This window comes from Alosa sapidissima, chromosome 19 (genome assembly GCF_018492685.1).
Source record: "Alosa sapidissima isolate fAloSap1 chromosome 19, fAloSap1.pri, whole genome shotgun sequence".
Classification (NCBI taxonomy): domain Eukaryota; kingdom Metazoa; phylum Chordata; class Actinopteri; order Clupeiformes; family Clupeidae; genus Alosa; species Alosa sapidissima.
The window spans coordinates 18,355,193-18,376,871 of NC_055975.1; the positions used below are offsets into that span (position 1 = coordinate 18,355,193).

At 39.9% G+C, this 21,679-nt stretch overlaps 2 protein-coding genes across 2 annotated transcripts; one reads left to right on the plus strand and one right to left on the minus strand.

Moving 5' to 3' along the window:
• Positions 1-2,134: 2,134 nt before the first annotated feature.
• On the plus strand, positions 2,135-15,432 carry hadhab (hydroxyacyl-CoA dehydrogenase trifunctional multienzyme complex subunit alpha b). The gene is made up of 20 exons (XM_042071973.1): positions 2,135-2,308; positions 3,124-3,165; positions 3,451-3,521; positions 3,716-3,849; positions 4,285-4,423; positions 5,052-5,171; positions 5,383-5,485; positions 5,781-5,903; positions 6,087-6,205; positions 6,551-6,607; positions 6,716-6,825; positions 7,034-7,168; positions 7,307-7,478; positions 7,714-7,800; positions 12,094-12,234; positions 12,399-12,467; positions 12,861-13,056; positions 13,370-13,484; positions 13,741-13,886; positions 14,608-15,432. The coding sequence occupies exons 1-20, from the start codon at positions 2,242-2,244 to the stop codon at positions 14,751-14,753; spliced, it is 2,292 nt and encodes a 763-aa protein (XP_041927907.1). The 5' UTR covers positions 2,135-2,241; the 3' UTR covers positions 14,754-15,432.
• Positions 15,433-16,745: 1,313 nt separating this feature from the next.
• LOC121692927 (ras-related protein Rab-10-like) lies at positions 16,746-21,650 on the minus strand. The gene is made up of 7 exons (XM_042071974.1): positions 21,165-21,650; positions 20,667-20,825; positions 20,464-20,524; positions 20,103-20,241; positions 19,875-19,964; positions 18,806-18,907; positions 16,746-18,199 (listed from the first exon to the last, which is right to left on the minus strand). Exons 2-7 carry the CDS (start codon positions 20,791-20,793, stop codon positions 18,116-18,118), a joined length of 603 nt encoding a protein of 200 aa, XP_041927908.1. The 5' UTR covers positions 20,794-20,825; positions 21,165-21,650; the 3' UTR covers positions 16,746-18,115.
• Between the last annotated feature and the right edge of the window lie 29 nt (positions 21,651-21,679).

Consider the following 21,679-nt stretch of genomic DNA (forward strand, 5'->3'; position numbering starts at 1 on the left):
AAAGAGAATTTCTGTTGACATTTTGTGCATAATCAGTGTTCTTCATAACTCAAAACTGCACAGGCTAAACACATCTGCACCAGTGTAAATAGTGTTGAACTTGGGGGAGACATTTGAACAGATCCTGTTGGTTAAAGGATAAGAATGCAGATCCCTCCTAGAAGGAATCCAATCATAGAATTTTCTGGACAGTGGAACCCTCTGACTCTGCATTGTGTCTGAGCCAAGACCCGGCTGCTGCAATAACTGTTCTTCCCGCGGCCGGCTCCACTCTGCAGTGCAGAGGTGTGGCCATAGCAATCTCCCGCCAAAGCAGATGCAAATACATTTTCATGGGCGCTGCCAAGCATGCTCACTTAAAGGGCCATGTAGTCCAAACTTCTGCTATATGAATTTGATTCGTACCAGAATTCAGATTTCAGATTCTAAGTATGCAGTTTAGTGACAAGTCTGGGTAAGTCAACTAAGAATGGTAAACCCCAATAAGAACACAATGGCTTCATTCTCCTAGCAAAACAAAGCTGGACTCTTCTAAAGAAGGGATTACAACTTACTCAATTTATCCGGGGTAGTTCCCACTAAACCATATACTTCAAATACCCTTCAAATCTACATAATTCAGAGCAAAGTGTTTTATTGGATCAGCTATAAGTCACAAAGTTAAATAGGCGTATTGTTGTTATATGTAGATATTTCACAATTACACATCCCATTGAATTATTCTGGTACAAATACTTCCAAAATTCTGAAGTAATTTTCATAGATGAAAATTATTTCATGTTACCATAGGTCTCTATAATTGTCATTTGATGTCATATTTACCTTATCTTCTTTCCAGGAGCCCAAGATGCTCAGATGCTGTCCTCTAGTGGTGACTGGATGCAAGTAGCAAAACAGCTGAATTAGAGAAAGTGGTCATATTTGCAAGAATTCGCTAAATGCTGTCTGCCCTGATACAAATGTCTGTTTGTTATGACAGTCTAAGGACATCACACATTATTGTATCAGCATGTAACCATGAAATCGTCTAAATTACTTTTTCAAACAAACGTCATGCAAATACAGCATTATGCTGTTTTTTTACATGTCAGTCAGCAACCACTGTCATTTGGTAGCCCTTGGCTGAATAAAAGTAAAATAAAATAGGATCCAAGATAAACAAAATCAAAATTATGTCTCAGAAAACCCCCAGGGATGACCTGGCCTTCGTGATTAATAAGCCGTCTTTATGAGCAACAACAGATAGCTGACGAGTTCCAACACCCAACTCGTGAAACCATCCTTTCGGCTGTTCAGTGGGTGACAGGTGTGCCTAAAAAAGAAAATATATTTTACTAGAAGCCAGTCTGTGCAGCATACGGAAAAAAGTAGAAATACTACATGATGTTCTGGCCTAAGCCATCTCTATAATAACACTCTGTTCCTAGTAGGCCTAGGTTATTATACATGCCCCAAAATACTATAAGATTCCTAATAGCGTTACTTTTTGTAAGGTTGCAGTCCCATTCATTATGATACACAAATATGAATATTGTGCTTTTTAGCAAAGTTTTTTTTTCTTTTCTCTCTTGTAGGCTACCAAATGTCATCTATGGTACATCATAATTTTCTATCTTCCCATTAAAAACTATAGAGATGTTAACGATATAGATTAGAATATATTATCCATTGGATAATCATTTCTTAAGACGTTTGACACGTATTTCTAATGTTCTCTACGTTGTGGCATATGGTTCTACTCCCATATGTTACAATGAGCCTGTTACATTGTAGGCGTAGGCTAGGCCTACATGCAATGTGATGTGATAGGCTAACTGTTCTCACAGTTTCTCACAGTGACTTCGCTTTATCTTGGATTCCCCACAAATGAAAGTGGCGACATCGGATTACAGACAACTCATTAGTTTATATCATACAATATTTTTAATTGTTTACTGATGTAACTATTGTATTGTTGCTATTTGTATGTTGCTTTGGACAAAAGCGTCTGCTATGCCTACCATAATAACCATAACCATACAAAGACACAAGAAGATAATGTGGAAGATGTAGTCTACAACTACAGTAGACAAACAACTACACTTTACTACATAGGTCATAGCACAGCAGTCTTTTTGTACGGGGTGTGCGCGCCTCCTGTCCATGCCTCCAGTCTACAGCATTTTCCGGGTGGCAGGGTTCGCTCTAGCCGTCTGAAACTTACGTAGCAGCTAGAATTCTAGTAGCCACTTTCCCACAAAGATGGCTGGTGTTCGAGCATTGGGTGTACTCTCCAGACTTATAACAAGGAGATACCACTTCCCCTCAGGTACCAGTGCTTCTCTATACTGACTATGGATACTGAATGTGAAATAGCTATGCTTATACCTTTTACTGAGGTTCTACATTAGCCAGTCGAGTTATGGAATAGCTGTCACTGTGAGTCTAGCTAACGTTAGCTTGCTAGCCATTTCTAGGATGCAACTAGCACTAGGGGCGTGACTGATATATTTATCTCAGCTTTTGTGCTTGGTATGACATCAAAAACAAAACTACTTTTTAGGTTTATGTGCAGCCACTATGAGCGTGGCTAACGTTAAGCTAGAACTACATACCAGAAATCCCCATTGGGACAATCACTCAGCTGACACCAGTTTATGAATGAATGGAATTATAGGCGGCGGCCATATGCGGCTAATGAATTCGGTAACGTTATGGCTAACGTTAACGTTTATTGATTCATAGGAAAAATTATGACTGGACCTTGTGAAATCCCACTGTTACAGTGAAGCACAAAGTCAGTCTTTAGAGCATTTGTTAGCTTTCTGGTGTCGCTGTCAGAGCGTAGAAGGTCAGTGTAACGTTAGCAGCTAACTTACCTAAAGTTGCTTTGTGTAGATGCTACGCGGTTTTTTACTTTCACATTTAATTCCGATAAGTGTGCTTTGTACTACAAAAGCATTCCCCCGTTTGATGTACTGCATCGCTTCCACTGAGGGGATTGTATGACATTTTTTTTGGAATCTAGGTGAAAGGTCCATAGGCTGTCGTGTAGACTCACACACTGACAGGCAAACCTGTGATAAACTGCTCTTGTTTCAAGTCCAGTCTAATTTAATGGCACTAACAGATATCTCTCTGTAGGTCCCTGTCTGCGCAATTTCACAGTGGCCTCTTCTGTGATGGGTAAATATTATGACAAAGCTATGTTAATAACTAGTAATGATCTTTAATGGAGTGCTACTGAACATTTGAAGTATATGCAGTGTATTTAACCAATGCCAGCGAGTCATGATCGATTTGTTAAAAAACAAAAAAAAAAATCAGTTTTACAATTGACATTTGTATAATTTCAGTTCCCCATTAAATTTGTGTTGTTGATGGTGTATGTTATTATAATGACAGTACAGGGTCAGAATTTTTTTTTAAAGACCCCTTGGTCTATTTGTTGATTCTTTCTTTCTAAATCAGCTCGAACACATGTGAACTATGAGATCAAGGGGGATGTTGCGGTGGTCCGTATCAACGACCCAAATTCTAAGGTAATATCAAGAAAACTAAAAATACTCAAATCTAATTGGTGTATACATTTTGAGTGGAATTTGGGAATACTTAATTCTGGCATCTTTACATTAATATATGAAAGCACAACAACAGCCTTTAATGTCAGAAGAAATATGAACACTTGATTACATTAGTGATGGAACTATTAACTTGATGTTGCATGCTCTTGCAGGTGAACACACTTTCAGAGAAGATGCAGGCAGAGATGACTGATGTGATGGACGAGATCTGGGGCAATGCTACAGTGAAGAGTGCCGTACTCATCTCCTCCAAACCTGGCTGTTTCATCGCAGGAGCAGATATCAAGTCAGTTGGGCTCACTGACTAATATACTCTCTTAATAGACTCACACCTAGATTGGGATATTCTTACACCTTTAATCCATTTGAGGGTATTCCAGGATTTAAAACCTAGAATTCTCTTGTCAAGCCCTGCGTTGTTGTTTTCTTTGTTGTGGTACTGTGTGTGAGTCATACCTCAATCACTGTTATTCAATGATTATATGCAACAGTTAATAATGAATAGTCAATGCAAAAGTTGATCAGTATGATGGAGTAAATTAAAAACAAATAACTTTCATACAGAGCCAGTCAGTCTGGTTCATCATAATGTAGTCATGATTCCAAAAGTTTATTTTGTTTTTCTATTTTAAGTCCATTTATTTCTCCCGCTTGTCTGCTCTTCTTTTTCCAAGAGAGCAGTGTGCTTTAATCTTGTTTTTTTCCCAACTTGGCTCCACAGCATGATCCAAGCTTGCAAGAGTGCAGAGGAGGTCACCGGTCTCTCTCAGGAAGGACAGAAGATGTTTGAGAAAGTGGAGAAGTCACCCATCCCTATTGTGGCTGCCATCAATGGCTCATGCTTGGGAGGGGGGCTTGAGGTGGGAGCACGCAGTACACCTGTTTAATTCTAATTTTATTCACACTATGTTTGTATACTGCCGTTCAAAAGTTTGGTGTCGCTTAGAAATTTCGGTTCAATTCCAGAGCACCAGCTGACTGCTTCTTCCCTACATATTTTGGAGCTGTGCTTTTTGTCACTGTCTTCTTTTTGGGATTTTTTCCCAATCAAATGCTGTCCACAGGGTGGTGTATGGTGCTGCAAGTGATAGTCTTCCTTCTTAAAGATTCCTGTAAATTTTTCCCACTTTGCTACCTTCAAAACTCCCCAGATCATCACACTCCCTCCTTCTAGTCAGATATATGGCTTTTTCTGTACGACTTGGTCTCACCCCAAACTTTTGAATGGTAAATATATATTTGTTTATATCGGCATTGTAAATGATATATATTTTTTACAATGCCGATATAAACAAATACATTTAAATGTTTTATATTTAAATGTATAAATGTTTTATATTTAAATTAAAAAAAATATATATTTTTGACTCTCATTTTGTCAGCTGAATCCATGGTGTATGAAATAGTTTACTCTAGTAGTACAGCTGAACTTAAATCAGCCTAAAGATCTCCACTATCCCTTGTAATCTCCGGACATGTGTGTTGCAGCTAGCCATCGCTTGCCAGTACAGGATTGCCACTAAGAGCAAGAAGACTGTGCTAGGCACCCCAGAGGTTATGCTGGGGCTGCTGCCAGGGGCTGGAGGAACCCAGAGGCTCCCCAAAATGGTGTGTAGCCACAACAACCCCTCAAATATGTCCTAACATAACTTGATTTTTTATTATTTTTTAAAGATCATGAACATAAAGACCCTGTATTAACCTACCAGCATATAGTTGTTTGATAGTATTTTGCTTTTCATGTTCAATAAAAATGCTATTGAGACTGAAAAGTTAGCATTGCCAGTGAGATTAATTTAATGAATTGTTATCATCACAGGTTGGTCTACCCAGTGCCTTTGACATGATGCTGACGGGACGGAACATCCGTGCTGATAAAGCTAAGAAGATGGGGCTTGTGCACCACCTGGTTGATACACTAGGCAAGTTTCATAAGACGAGACTATGTTATGTTTTTAACAGGTTCTCACAAGTGTGATTTCAGAATAAGAAATAATTTTGAATGAGCCATGGAAAGGCTTGAAGTGTGTTTAAGGCAAATAACCTTTTTGCAGTAAAATGTAAAAATTTGACTGAAAAGGCATCGTCCCTTTGGAACTTAATCATCTATGATGACAATACAGAAGTGTGGCCTGTCAACTTGTTGAACTCTGGAGTTGTTTCTCTTTTAGCTCTATACATGGCCTCTCTATAACTGTCTTGGTGGGTTTCTGGCAGGGCCTGGACTGAAGAGCCCAGAGGAGCGGACCATTGAGTACCTGGAGGAGGTGGCCGTGGATGTAGCTAGAGGCATTGCCAGCAAGTCGGTCCCCCTCACCAAGGAAAAGAACCTGATGCAAAGTGAGTACTCAAATGTCAGATTAAGAGTATAGGATCAAGGCACCCCTGAATTTCTTCAATTTTCTTATATGTTGCCAGACAACCGTGAGATGATCTCTTTCTGTTCGGTGTGTTGTGTATGTAATAGATGTAAGATGTGAAGTATTGCAAGATTTAGACTGCAGTTCTATCTTTTGTCTTCAGAAATTCAGGACTATGTCATGAGCTATGAGATTGTGCGAAAACAGATCTACAACACAGTTAAAAGCAAGGTCATGAAACAGACCAAAGGCCTGTACCCAGCACCACTGAAAATCATAGAGGTAGGTATTCCCTAGGAACAGGTTAGTGGATGGCCTTTCAGCCAATCTGCAATCATTAGTGTGTGAAAATGTACATTGTATTGAACTGTTAACATTACCAATCAAAAATCAACTTCTGTGATTACTATATGGTTGACTTGACAGTTGCTATGTAATTGCACACTCTGGTAAATGGCATTAATATAATTATTCAATAAAGCACCACTGTTCATGAATTAAAGCTTTAAATTATCCCACAGGGGTGGTGTCTGCAGTTGAAATGCGTTCAAAAGTGCGGGTTGACCATGGCCCACTAGTTTCTACAGTGGAAAGGCATCTATATTGACCACGTTTTCTGTCCTGTAGTGTGTAAAAGCAGGAGTTGAGCAGGGACCAGATGCAGGATACTTGGCCGAATCTCAGGTATGATTTAATTATAACTGAATTTATTTACCTCATGGGCATCTTAATAATGCGGTTGATTTGACATGTCCTGCTTCTCTTTTATTGGTTCCTATTGTTTACTGACAGAATTTTGGCAAATTGGCAATGACCCCCGAATCAGGGGCTCTTATTGGTCTTTACCATGGTCAAGTAGCATGTAAGAAGAACCGCTTTGGAGTTCCCGAGAAAGAAGTGAAGTGAGTCACTGTATTCTTTTCTCAGAGTTTCTTACCCAGAGTGTAATGGAAAAAGCACTAGTAAGTAAAATAGGGAGGGCAAATAAGCTATAAGAGGCTATCATCGGTGATATGCAGCAGTTGTCAGTTGCAAATACAGCAGTTGTGTGTGTATGCAAATACATGATAAAAATGGCTGCATGTAAAATCGGCTGTGTTGTAACAACAGAACCCTGGCTATTCTTGGAGCTGGTCTGATGGGGGCAGGTGTTGCCCAGGTGTCAGTGGATAAGGGGATTCACACCATCCTGAAGGACACCACATCAGAGGGTCTGAACCGGGGCCAGCAACAGGTCTACAAAGGGTAAGAGGCATCGGTCCCTTTACTTATCCATCTGTGGATTGATCTTCATCTTCATGTTTTCCTTTTGCCCTCTTTCTTTCTAGCTGTTTAATTTGATTGTAAAAGCTCCACCCCCCCCCTACACCCTGTCATCTGCAGACTCAATGACAAAACCAGGAAGAAGAACATCACATCTTTTGAGCGGGACAGTACTCTGTGTAACCTGACTGGCCGGCTGGATTACACTGGCTTTGAGCATGCTGATATGGTCATAGAAGCTGTGTTTGAGGACATCAACATTAAACACAAAGTGCTGAAGGAGGTGGAGGCTGTAAGTTCAAGCCAGCATTGCATAGACCACAGAATGTGAATTTAGTATGCTATGCTAATATCTTTGAGAGGCACAGTATCCCTTTCATGTAATTTTGAACAGTGATTATATAATGATATCTTCTGTGTCTTGCATCTAATGCATATTTCATAAATGTACTGTATTTTTCTCTGCATTTCCTAATGGTGAATATACAGTAATGGATTGTGGATCTCATGAATGTTTTTCCCCTTAGGTTATTCCCCCTCACTGTATATTCGCTTCCAACACATCAGCGCTTCCCATCAAAGACATTGCTGCTGCTAGCAAACGGCCTGAAAAGGTAACCTTTAGTAACAAAGCATGCATTACTTTTAGCAGAGTTAAACACACAAGGCTGTTGTCTTCAATCAGACATAAGTGGTACGAGTTATTGACATGAACACGTTACATAAATCATAAAGACCTTGAATGGCATATAACATACATTGATTGTAAATAACATTTTAAATCATATGACCGGTGATCTGTTATTCATGACGGAGTCCCAGAGGTTCTACACATGCTCATTTACTCTTTTTGTCACCATATACAGGTGGGTCTCAAAAAATTAGAATATCGTGGAAAAGTTCATTTCCCCCCATAATTTCGTTCATATATTCTAGATTCATTAGATATAAAGTGAAATATTTCAAACCATTTTTTGTTGCAATCTTGATGATTACAGCTTACAGGTCATGAAAACCAAAAATGAGTTGAAAACGAAACCAGAAAATGATCTCAAAATATTAGATTAAAGAGGGTATAATACAGAAATGTCGGTTTCCTGAGCCTTTGAACTCTTAGTCTGGTTCAGTAAACACAACCCCAATCCTGAGAAAGACTGCAGACTTGATAGTTGTCCAGAAGGCACTCATTGACCACAAGGAGGGTAAGCATATTCATGGAAAGTTGACTGGAATAGAAAAGTGTGGTAGGAAATGGTGTGCAAGCAACAAGGATGACTGCAGCCTTGAGAGAATTGTCAAGCAAAGTCGATTCAAAAACTTGGCGGAACTTCACAAGGAGTGGACTGAGGCTGGAGTCTGCATCAAGAACCACCATGCATAGACATGTCCAGGAAATGGGCTACAAGTGGCATATTCCTAGTTTCAAGCCACTCCTGAATCAGAGACCAGGTTAGAGCGTCTTACCTGGGTTAAGAAGAGACAGAACTGGACTGTTGCTCAGTGGTCCAAACTCCTCTTTTCACATGAAAACAGAATTTGCATTTCATTTGGATATCAGGGTCCAATCAATGTCCGAAGAGGCAGGAGAAAGAGTGGAGAGGCAGAGATTCCAAGTTGCTTGAGGTCCAGTTTGATGTTTCCACATGTTAACTCCCAGAGTTAATGCAGCCTTCTACCAGGAGATTTTAGTGCACTTCATGCTTCCATCTGCTGACAAGCTTTATGGAGATCCTGATTTCCTTTTCCAGCAGGGCTCGGCACATTCCCACAGTGCCAAAACTGTTGGTAACTGGTTTGCTTACCATGGTATTACTGTGCTTAATTGGCCAGACAACTTGTCTGACCTGAACCCCATAGAGAATCTATGGTTTATTGTCAAGAGAAAAATGAGACACACCAGACCCAACAATACAGATGACCTTAAGGTCGCTATCAAAGCAACCTGGGCTTCCATAACACCTCAGCAGTGCCACAGGCTAATTGCCTCCATACCACACCACATTGATGCAGTAATTTGTGCAAAAGCAGTATTGAGTGTATAAATGTACTATTTTAGATTAGTCAGATTAGTTCATTTATTTTCAAAAGGTCGACATTTCTGTATTATAACCTCCTTATTCTAATATTTTGAGATACTCATTTTTGGTTTTCATGAGCGGTAAGCCATAATCATGAAGATTACAACAAAAAATGGCTTGACATATTTCACTTTATATCTAATGAATCTAGAATACCGTATTTTCCGGACTATAAGTCGCTGAGTATAAGTTGCATTAGTCAAAAAATATATCATGAACAGGAAAAAAACATATATAAGTCGCACCGGACTATAAGTCGCATTTATTTAGAAATGTATTTCACAAAATCCAAAACCAAAAACAGAGACTATGTAACTGGATTATTGAGGCCAAAAAGATTAATGTTAATGAAGACGAAGGAGTGAAGGCAGCCAAGAGGAGGGCAGGAAGGTAATTGCAAAGCAAAAGATTCACTGAAAGAAAATACCATGTGGTACACCAAAATGTATTTTGCATTTTGGGCGATGTGGAGTCACAAGCTGGCAGCAGATTAAATGCTCACAAGAGATAAAAAGATGCAGTTTTAGACGTGAATGAAGCAAGCCAGGCGATAGGCATATAGGCCCGACGGTAATTGTATATAGGCCCGACGGTAATTGTAAAGCAATTTTGCTAAAAATGTGGAGAATGCAATGCAATCAAGCATTTTGGGGCGATGTGGAGTCAAAAGCTGGCAGCAGATTAAATGCTCACGATAGAGAAAAAGACGGTTTTAAAAGGACGTGACCGAAGCTGAGGCAAGCCAGGCAATAGGCCTATAGGCCCGATGGTAATTGTAAAGCAATTTACAAAAGATTCACTGAACAAAAATGCTTATGGTACATGAAAATTTAGCTAAAAATGTGGAGAATGCAATGCAATCAAGCAGTTTGGACGATGTGGAGAGACAAGCCGGCAGCAGATTAAATGCTTGAGGGAGAAAAATATGCGGTTTTAAAAGGACGTGCAGACCGAAGCTGCAGCAAGCAGGTGATAGCCTATTTAGAAATTTATTTCACAAAATCCAAGACTAAGAACAGACAGACTATGTAACTGGACACATTGAGGCCAAAAATATTGAGAATATGCTGATGTGGTACATGAAATTTTAGCTAAAAATGTGGAGAATGCAATCAAGCATTTTGGACGATATATGCTATTGGCACAAGCTGGCAGCAGAACAAATGCTTGCCGAGAGAGCGAGAGAAAAAAAGATGCACATTTAAAACCAGGGCCTAAATTTCAATGCGGGATTGCGCATAAATTATTACTAAGTATTGAGCATACTAATAAAAGCCTGAATGCGGACCAACTCTGACTTCAATTGAACCCCATGCAGAGACACACACGCGCGCGCGCATGCAGGACCACTTTGGGGGTGCCTCTCTCTCTTTGCTCTCTCTCTCTCTCTCTCTCTCAGCAGGATTTGTCACTGCTAAAGTCAAATTATTATAGCCTATATTACGTGCTTCTACATCAACCGCTATCGACAGGAAAGGAAAACAAAAGTTTAGCGATCAGGAACCGCAAACACAGAAGCATGACAGCCTATAATATAACGCGAGAGAACATGGATGTGTTCTCCATTTGAGGAACGTTATAATCGATTGCAGACGTGAACAGACAGCTACAGACACGGAGCGCATAGTAGGCCTACTTTCACTTTCTGTGTATTCACGTAAAAGATCATTAGTAGCAAAACAGCGATCAAATATTACATGGCAGTGAGTTTTGTTTTCAAATGTTTTCATGCATGTCTAGATAACGGGTGAGGAATGTTTAGGGGACAGACTATTGTGAATCCTGAATTTATGGCTGGGCACAGCACCTTTATTTGGACCATGGCTTGTAGCCTATTCGAGTCAGCTAGGCTTTTATTTCTTGCGTTTTACTGTGAGACATAGGCCTGTACTTTTCGTTTGGAGCAGCATACTGGTAGGCTATCAATGGCAATGGTTCACTATTAAGTTTCATGTATGAAAGAGTGTCGGGATGTCCATCCGCTTATTGCGAGATAAGGCCGCTTTCATTCATTCATTCATTCATTCATTCATGGAACGTGTGCTGTGCTGCAAGGGAAACCTTATTCCATATAGCCAAAGAGGCCTAAGATAGCCTAAATTTAGTTATTTTTTAAATTATGCATTCGTAAGCTGATGCCAGGCAGCAACAATTGTGTTTAAATGTAGGTTAACCTGGGGCTGCGTGCGACTGGTAGCTTGAGAGCAACGTGTTGGAGACTCATGGTGTAGGACAATGACTTCGTTGGCAACAATATTAAACCAACCAACAATATAAATTATTAAGAAGAGCTCTTTTATGAGTTAAATTGAAACAAAATTATACTGGCTTTTATTTGTCCGAATCTGAGGCCCAGCTAAATAGAATCCCGGCCATAATTTGAGGATTTAAGTATGCACGTGTGTTTCACGACTTGTGCATTTGAGAGCGCTCTCTCAAGGCTGTAGACGATAATGTTTCATGTAGGGTTCATGTCAGTTAATATAAATTAACATTTAAAAACATGTTCAATTATATAATTTTTTTCATATATAAGTCGCACCTGACTATAAGTCGCAGGACCAGCCAAACTATGAAAAAAAGTGCTACTTATAGTCCGGAAAATACGGTATATGAAAGATCCACTTTTTGAACTAAATTAGGGGGTAAAAATGAACTTTTCCACAATATTCTAATTTTTTGAGACCCACTTGTTAGTGAGTTTCTAGGCAGACTGATTTGTGCTTACTATGACAACAGCAGGTGTGTGTGTGTTCTGAGGTAGCCTGTCTACACACAGGCCTGTTTGGGCCAAGTCCATGAAAGTGTACTCTGTGTCCCGTCTCTCAGGTGATCGGCATGCACTACTTCTCTCCGGTGGATAAGATGCAGCTGCTGGAGATTATCACCACAGACAAGACCTCACATGACACCACTGCCTCCGCTGTTGCTGTTGGCCTCAAACAGGGCAAAGTCATTATCGTTGTTGGGGTGAGCTGTCTCTCAGACTATGCCTTCATCCATCTCCCATACTCTTTTGGAAGTGCACATCAGTTTTCCCTGTCATTAAACCAATGTGTGCTCAAAGTGTTTTTTGTTGTTGTTGTTGTTGTTTTGCTTTGTCATATAACTGAGGTATTTTTCTTTCTGTGTAGGATGGTCCAGGCTTCTACACAACACGCTGCCTGGGGCCCATGCTAGCAGAAGCAGTGAGGGTATTGCAGGTATGCACTTTTTATGTGAACAGTCGTGGCCTTATGAAACCTGTAGAGTAGATTATATACATTTTGGAAATAAAGTTGCCTTTTGGTGTTTAACTGCCTATCCCTGCTTAGTCCTGACACTCGATCAGTTGTGCTTAGACCAGGTACAATAGAGCCAAATAGAGCCAAAGAGCAAGATTGGAAACCTCTGGTGTTGAAAGTCCATTTGACTTTAGGTCCAAGGCTGCCTTCATAGGTTGATACCATCACTCCTGGTGGTCCTTTGATTGATTGATGGACACAAGTCATGTAATGTAGCTAGCAGGAAGGGGAAATACTGTGTTCAGTGCTATGGAAGTTGCATTGTATTGCATGTTTTACAGAGCCGAGATGCTCTTTTTGTACTGTACCCAGGAAGGAGTGGACCCTAAGAAGCTGGATGATCTGACCAAAGGTTTTGGATTTCCTGTGGGTACTGCAACCCTTGCTGATGAGGTTGGCATCGATGTGGCAGCCCATGTGGCAGAAGACTTGGGCAAAGCGTTTGGCTCAAGGTTTGGTGGTGGCAATGTTGAGGTGCTGAAGACCATGGTGGAGCAAGGATTTAAGGGTAAGAAAAAGCTGGTGCCTTATCCTAACATAACATGTCTCTATGTATCCATAACATGTCTGCATGTATCCATAACATGTCTCTCCTCAGCTTTGCTATATGCTTCTTGTTTTTGTGCTCTGTTACCAAATTAGCACCAGTACACTAGTCCAACAGTACAACACCATTGTACATAGGTCTTCTAAGTTTACCATTGAGTTCCCTCAGACAATTGCATTGATCTCATCTGAAGAGTATAGTATAACATTAAGATGAAAGCAAAAGCAGTAATGTTCAATGTAACATTGTTCTAAATTTTATACTGTGCACCTAGGTCGTAAGTCTGGAAAGGGCTGTTATGTTTACCAGCCAGGAATTAAGAGTAAAGATGTGAACCCCGATGCCCTGGAAATCCTGGAAAAATTCAGACTGACCCCGAACCCAGCAGTGTAAGTGTCCATGCCTTTCCCATCCTCATTCCCACCCTAACAACAACAGACCAAGCCTTTCTTATTATTGGTACTGATAAAAAAAACAAAAAAAACACACATGTAATTCATGAGTGGATATAAAGTACTCAGTAGTTTCAGCTGTTTTGATATTACACAGGATTAGAGTACATAAATGCATGAATTGAATATCTTGGAGGCAGTTTAAAGTTTAAACTGAAGCATGTTGATGTTGACCCTGAGAGACTCTCTGCAGGTCATCGGACTCGGACGTCCAGTACCGGCTGGTGTCGCGCTTCGTGAACGAGGCTGTGCTGTGCCTCCAAGAGGGCATCCTGGCTAACCCAGTGGAGGGAGACATCGGAGCAGTGTTTGGTCTTGGATTTCCACCGTGCCTTGGAGGTATGCAATCAATCAATCAATCAATCAATCAATCAAAACCACCTCAAACTGACTGACTCTTGAGTGATAGTCTGAACATATTCCCTCTCCCAGTCTAACAACCTTGTAGTGTCATTTGGCAGGCTATATGCGAGAATCATGGCGAGACAGCCATTTTGATTTAACTTATATGATCATATATCATAATTTAAAGGTACACTATGCAAGATTTTGACCTTAATTTAAGTAAATTTGATGGTAAACGAACTTGTAATAGGCGAATCGTTCACCTAGCATAGCTATACAGCATAGACGTAGGGAGTCGCTACCTAGAAAACTAGCCATGCAACTTCAATAACTGTGACCCGACAAATCTCGTGAGAATCATGAAACATTACTTTGTCAGTATAGCTCTTTGGAGATAGTTTTTGCCTATTATTAATCCTTCACCTCCACAACAAAAGCATTTTCATTGTGTACAGGGGGGACAAGTCACAAGAAGTTTGCTATTTACAACAGCAGACTAAAATATAAATATATTGCAACTCTAGAGGGAGCTCTACAGTTGCCAAAAGTACCTAAACCTGCATAGTATACCTTTAATCACATGTCATCACATTTTATTTTGGAGAGAAATCCCCTGCTGTGCAGCCAAGATAATAACTTAATTATTTAACTAGATTTCACATTACTGACTCGGTGGGAGATAACCTTAAGCCTCTTTAACGACCCCTTTCTCCAGGTCCCTTCCGGTTTGTAGACAGCTTTGGAGCAGGCGCTCTGGTGGACAAGATGAGGCGGTTTGAGGAGGTTTATGGACACCAGTTTACACCCTGTCAGCTGCTGCTGGACCATGCCAAGGACCCCAGCAAGAAGTTCCACAAGTGACCTGGACTGGACCACACTGTGCCACGCCCACCACTGCTGCTGTTGTTGCCGCTGGACTTGAGGTTCCTGGAGGCTCAACTGGTACAAAGACAACTACTTTCTCTTTCTCCCTGATGAGCTAGGCATGCAGGAGGATCTCTGCCCAGGGACCTGGCTTTACTCAAGACAGGACACACCTCTTTTATCAAGGAACTGGCTCCAACTTTGCAATTTTAGTTGCCTTTAGCAGTACAGATACCCAGCTAGCCTTTGGCTGATGAAATGGCCTTTTAACAAACATTTTTTTTTTTTATTTAATTTTTTGTAATGTTGTATTTTCTACTACATACTGGACAGTTTTTCATAACAGCAGTTTACAGACACTACAATGATCAAAGGACTTTTAAGGCCATTCGATATCGATGTGTAGACAGCAAAAAGATTAAAATATCTGTAGAGTCCTCTACAGTATATACACTTGTGAGTAAGTGTATACACATAGCTAATATATGTATTTAGGCTTTAAAAATTGTTTCTGAGAAGATAAGAATTTAGCACTTAAGTTAATTTTTTTCAGTGCCTATGTATGGACTTGGGCCTGTTTTCATGCACTTGGCCTTTTGTGAATAAACTGATGTGAAAACAGTAAAAACAGAGAAGTGTTTGAATAATAAATGTCACATGAAATACTGATGTTCAACTCATGAGTCACTCCCCTAACAAGTTGAGACAGTGAAGTTGTAAACTTAACTGCATATTTATCAGTTTAGTGTGCATGATACATGATTGGGTTAAACCAAACTCCTCTATAAAGTCTCTGTGTAAAGTGCCTGAGTGAGAACATGCGTAAAAGCTTCTTGCCTTTGATAGGCAATTAGGGATAATCAGTTAGTTAATTCTTTCATGTCTGTGCTTTTCTCCTTAATGTGTTGCCATAAGCATGAGCATTTGGGGCGAAAAGTAAAAAAAAAAAAAGCAAAGTTCTCATGCATAAACTATAGCTATTGTGTGGCATATATAGGAGCATTAAGCTGGCTCATCAATGTTTGCACTTTAAAGTCTTACCCATGGTGTTAAATTAGCAAATTAGTTTTGTTTAATTATTAACATTTTGCTCTTCATTCAAATTAGGGCTCTTGGTTTCGTCCAACTGTATTTGTATTGCCTAATCAGGTCATGACTTCCCACACTATAAACTACCATGGTAGAAACAATAAGTGTTTGAATTTAAAACTTCTATGGCTCCTGCAGTTTTTTGTCGGGAAAACCTGACTTTCATGTGTGTGCATCATTCTTTTGTAGCCTGTATTTAATTGGTCTTTGTCAAATCAAGAGAAAGACAAAAACGGACTAGTTTATGGCTCATATAAAGACAACAGAAATGGGATGGTGTTGGATCAGGAAAATTAGGACATATAGCATTCCACCCTGATGTGACAAATACACATAAATATGATGGTATGAAATAAAAGGGTTATTGACAAGATTGGTCTTACTATAATACCAAGATTGGACTTATAATACTGAGCTGAATAAATTTGCCAGTTGCATGCCTGTCCATTAGTGCCTAATGCAAATTCAATAAACTGCATTGACCTCTAAGAACCATTCAACCAATGCAGTCCCTAGATCTGCCAATAGTTTGCACTGTTGTGATGTTCTATCTTTTAGTTGCATTATAAAATGTTTGAGGACTACCCTTCAATTTATTGATATTGAATCCTGGTGTGTGTTTATGTAATAGCAGTACAGATGAACAAAAGAAAAAGTGGATTTGTTTTTTTTAAACTAATATTTTTAATCCTGGACATCTGTGTGTAAACACGCATCATGTGATAACCAACTCCTAAATAGGCATCACTGTAAAAAACAGATCTATAATTATGCACATGGATAAAATATTCAAATCTATGAAATGTGTAATGATGAATTGGACCTGATAGTAGTTTGTGTCTGTCTCATACTAAATGCCATGAATATAATGCTTTAAAACACTCAACAGCGACTTGAAAACACATTCACGTCCCGTTTATTGCAGTTCATTTTCAGAAGTATCCTCCTCTGCAAGCTGACAAATTAAGCCTGTTCAGACTTGAGACTGGCAAAACTCTGCTGAATAGGTCCCACAGTTTTAAAGTATGGTACAAAGTGCGTGCGGGTGTTGTAAACGAGACCAGTCATACTGAGAGACATTACTAGCATCTGCACTTCTTATGAAAAGGTTAGTTCTTGAATGAAAAACAACTTTTTTTTGGTTGATTTCATCCATTTCATTCCAGAATGTGTTTTCACACAAAGAAGTGAAAAGTGCTCACAAAAAGGTTTCCCTAGACTCACACCAGAAGATAAACACCACTTCCAAGCAACACTATGAAACTGGAAAAGAAACAAAAAACAAAAGTTCCATACAATCAATAAACAGTTAGTGACAAGATAATTTGCATAGTCGACAGTACGTGCACCTGTTAAAAGTTAAGGACACAATGCGACAAAATCAAGTTGGTATGATACAATGCTGAATTCCCTTTAGTTTTAGATTGCACACTAAAAAAACAAAACAAAAACCGTGCAAGACATGTAACAACAGCAAACAGAAAGAAAAAAAAAACACCCTGACAAACAGAGACACAAGAAATGCAGAATGGGGAAGGACCCATCAGTGAAGCTGACTCAGGAAAACTATAAATCAAACCATTCCAGGAATCTTTCGCAACCAACAAGGTTGGGCAAAATCTCAGACAAAGCTACGTTTTCAGCAAAGTCTGACTATTCATAAACGGTTAAAAGACACACTGTTATTTCCTCAGGCACCCGTTGTTGTGGGTTTCTGGTCGCTATAGTTAGGCAGTAGGGTACTCAAGGCAGCTGTGTGTGTGTAATACGCTGTGTGCTACCACTACATGGCCAAACATGACTTATCATACATGCCCATGAGTAAGTAGCATGTCAGGCACAGGGGTGAGAGACTAGAGAGTAGCATTGACAGTCATGCTAGGAGCAATCACTGCAGTATACCATCAGTCCAAAGAACAATCACATAAATGGTCAGTTTTTGTTAATACACAGAAGGTTAGGATGGTCAGACTCATATATGAACACCACTCCGCCCCCAAGCCATCCAGCAAAGAGCCAGTTCATAGATTTATACAATCATCAAATACAACCAAACAAATATGAATGAGATAAAGGCCAGGTGTACTCAAAAAACATTTAAAATAAATGATATTTTAGATATTTTTTTTTTTTTTGTCAACACTGAGATGTCATTTAGGGGGTAAATCAATAGCCTCTATATGCAAAAAGGTGGTTGTAATACTATGATACGTGATAGGAAGACTTAGAAGTAGGAGAGAAGAATTGAAAAGTTGAGAGGTCAAAGGTCATCAGCAACACTTGTTCTTCAGTCCTGCACCCGTGCTCCCACTGTTGATGTCCATGTGCTCTGCGGTTGGCTCTTTCCCTGGGGTCTGTGGAAGACGTTGATTTTAGTTTGCTTCCATTACTGGCTTTAGCAGCACATAACCAATTTAGAATTCCCTCACATTTAGCAATGGCTAAATGTCTGATGTGATTCTAGTTTAGGAGTGAGTGTTTGTAGTAAGGCTGTTATTTGTAGCTTTTGCACTACAAAACACTAACACCAACACTAAGTGTTACACTACATACATTTACAGAGTTTATGATGTCACCCATTAATTGCAACTTGAGGGTGTTCACCTGCTTCAGTTTGTGTCCCAATGCAAAACCACAACCTTAATGTAAAGGTCAATGCCATGGTCAACGCCCACTGGCGGCGGCGTCTGACGCACATCAATGGCAAAGTTTAGAAAATTGTTCTCTCTCTTGAGCGTCAAATCCATAGACACGAATGTCGTCGCCAGTGGGCATTGGCCTTTACTAGCCATTCCAATAATGTTAACATAGTTGCCAAAACACAACTTTTATTACACAAAACTTCCATACCATAACCTGTTTACGAGATGGTAAGTGTACCAGCACCAGCACCAGCACTGCCTTGTAGTGATACTAGTGCTGAACTGTGGAGAAAGAATAGGCACATGTTCACCACTCACCTTACTCAGGATATCCTCTGCGAGACAGATGAAGGCCTTCTCGATGTTGATGTTGGCTTTTGCACTAGTCTCGAAAAACCTGATGCCATGCTCTGCTGCAATCTGAAGGGAGAGCGGAATGCAAAGGAACATTAAAGACTGTGCTCCTTAAGAAATATACCAATGGAATACATCTGAATGATGGTTCTGCTTTTGTCCAAGGGAATATATAAAAAAAAAAAAAAAAAATAGCTTTAAGAAGTTATACATGTGTCATTTATACCAAGTTAAATCACTACTCTCTCACTTGACCCACTGCCTCATGATAAACTAGTTAGCACATTAAGAGCATGTATTGGGTCAAAATCATCAAGTGCATGATACAGCTCTGCAAAGAAGCCAACTGTCCAACAAAGGGTAGTCACAATTTTAACATCCAAGCTTGCAACTTCAAATGTTTAATGTGTGAAAATGTCACCGGAAAGGGGGACTGAAGAGCACAGCTTTACCAAGTCAACAGTGATATGTATTAAAATACAGTGAAAGGTTGTGACAAGTTTTGATATGTCTATAACTGTTGAATATTGGTGGTTTTATTGTTACAGTTTTTTTGTCTCAGCCACAGAAATGGCTGAGAACAGAATGTGTATAGTAAGCAGACAGAATGGCAAATGGTGTACCTAAGTAATTGCTCGCCCCAGAAAAGACATCTTAATTTAATCTACCCAGGAAGGTCCAATTTGACCCCAGACAGGAATGTATATTCTGTCACTATATTAATCTGGCCATGAGTGTTCTAAGTTAGTTCATTGTCTTGGCTTCACTTTGCAACACTGTGCTGTGCTGTGCTGTGAGATCTGCTGTAACATCCAGAATAAATAACTATTTTTTTGCAAGCCAGCCTCAAGTTTTACCTGCTCTTTACTACATTTGATCAACCCGGTCAACTCTGTGTCTCCATTTGGAATTAAGGAGACGGTTTTTCAATAGCATTCTTCATCACCAAAGAGCCACACTACACAATGTACAAACCCAACCTGTGTTTTGCTGCCTCATAAAACCTGAAGCACCCCTGGATTTAGGTGCTTACCTGTTCTCCCTTTGCAGTGGGCACCACACGCTTGTCATCCATGTCACACTTATTTCCCAGCAGCATCCTCTCCACCTCCTCACTGGCGTGCTGTCAGACCAGAGTTAAGATTAACCCAAAATGTCATGCTAAATACAAACACATCTACTGCACAATTCTATGGAATTTAGAAATGGCCGTAGTGAGGCCTGAGACTTTCAGTGCCAGTTCAAAAATAAAGGGACTAACCTCGTCAATATTTCGCAACCACTTGGTGATGTTCTCAAAGCTTTTGGTGTTGGTGATATCATAGACCAGCATGATCCCCATTGCTCCTCTGTAGTAGGAGGTTGTGATTGTGTGAAATCTCTCTTGTCCTGCAGTGTCCCTGGACATGACATGACATGGACATGAACCATTAATGAACAGTTCAGATACAAGAGCACAACCATAATGTTGAGACCAGCTATTCAAGATTGAAAAAAACATCACATGGGTTAGGTGTTAAGATTTGTAATATATTGATCATGCCCACCAGTGTTACAAGATGCAATAACATAATTTAAACGATTCAGTGACTAGTTTACATTGGTGATTTTTCTCTACTTACCATATCTGGAGCTTGATCTTCTTTCCTTCCAGCTCCACAGTTTTTATCTTGAAATCAATTCCTGAAAGAATAACATTAGATTGAGTTGTAAACAGTCAAAAGAGTGAACCCAGTGAAAACCTGTCAGAAACTAAATGTTAAAGATACATACTTATTAGATTATGATATTTTCTACTAGATTATTAAATCACTGGGCATATTACCTATTGTGGAGATAAAAGTTGTATTAAAGGCGTCGTCGGAGAAACGGAACAGCACACACGTCTTCCCGACCCCCGAGTCTCCAATTAGGAGGAGCTTGAACAGCAGATCGTATGTCTTCTTCGCCATTTGTAGAACTTATACAGCGATGCCCTGACAAACTTCAAATGGAAAAGCACTAATTTAACAAGGTACCAGTCTCCTGACGCCAACCTCTAAACCAGACAAAGTAAGCTAACAAATGGCATCTGAGGTTGACGTGACACGTCAACATTACCAGGGGTCATGCATTATGCTTTACTGATATAACTTTAGAGTCAGTTATCAATTAGTGGTCACACACTTCTAATGTGAAAAATGACAACGTTATAACATTGATATTAGAAGGCTGTGGTCATGTGTCGGGAACTGCAGTTACCCAACGAGCTCCGGCAAAAGAAGTTCCTTTCATAAATACAGCCAACACACATAAACTAACGTTAGCTAGCAAGCTGGCTTACCCAATGAATCACCTAGGCGGAGGGCTTGAGTTCCAAAAGTCAGCTAAACAGCGTTAGCCCGTACGTCAGGAAGTGGCTAGCTATCAGTATCAAGTCATCGCATGTCACTTCGCTTTGTTTAAACGAAGCATGCTTTTTAATTAAATTACTACGTGAATTTAAGCTGACAAAGTCAGTCACTCAGACAGTACAAATTAGCGAATAAAAGGTAACTTTGACCGGTCTGCTTAGTTAGCTAACTAGCAGCCTTGTTAGCTAAGAACTTGCTGCGGCAGCTCTCCTAGAACACTGACACTCGGAAAAGAAAACGTAGAAATGATATTCTTCCTTGCGTATGAAATAGGTTAGCTGATACACCTGTCGTGATACAGAAACACGTCCCGTACATAAAAGTACAATATTTCGCCCTTCTAGTACGCCTTGGCTAAACTGCTTCACGCTAACGTTAACTTTCTTAGCTAACTAGGAAGTAAAGACTGCTCCCCGAGACACTCCAGACGATTGGTTGCCAGGTA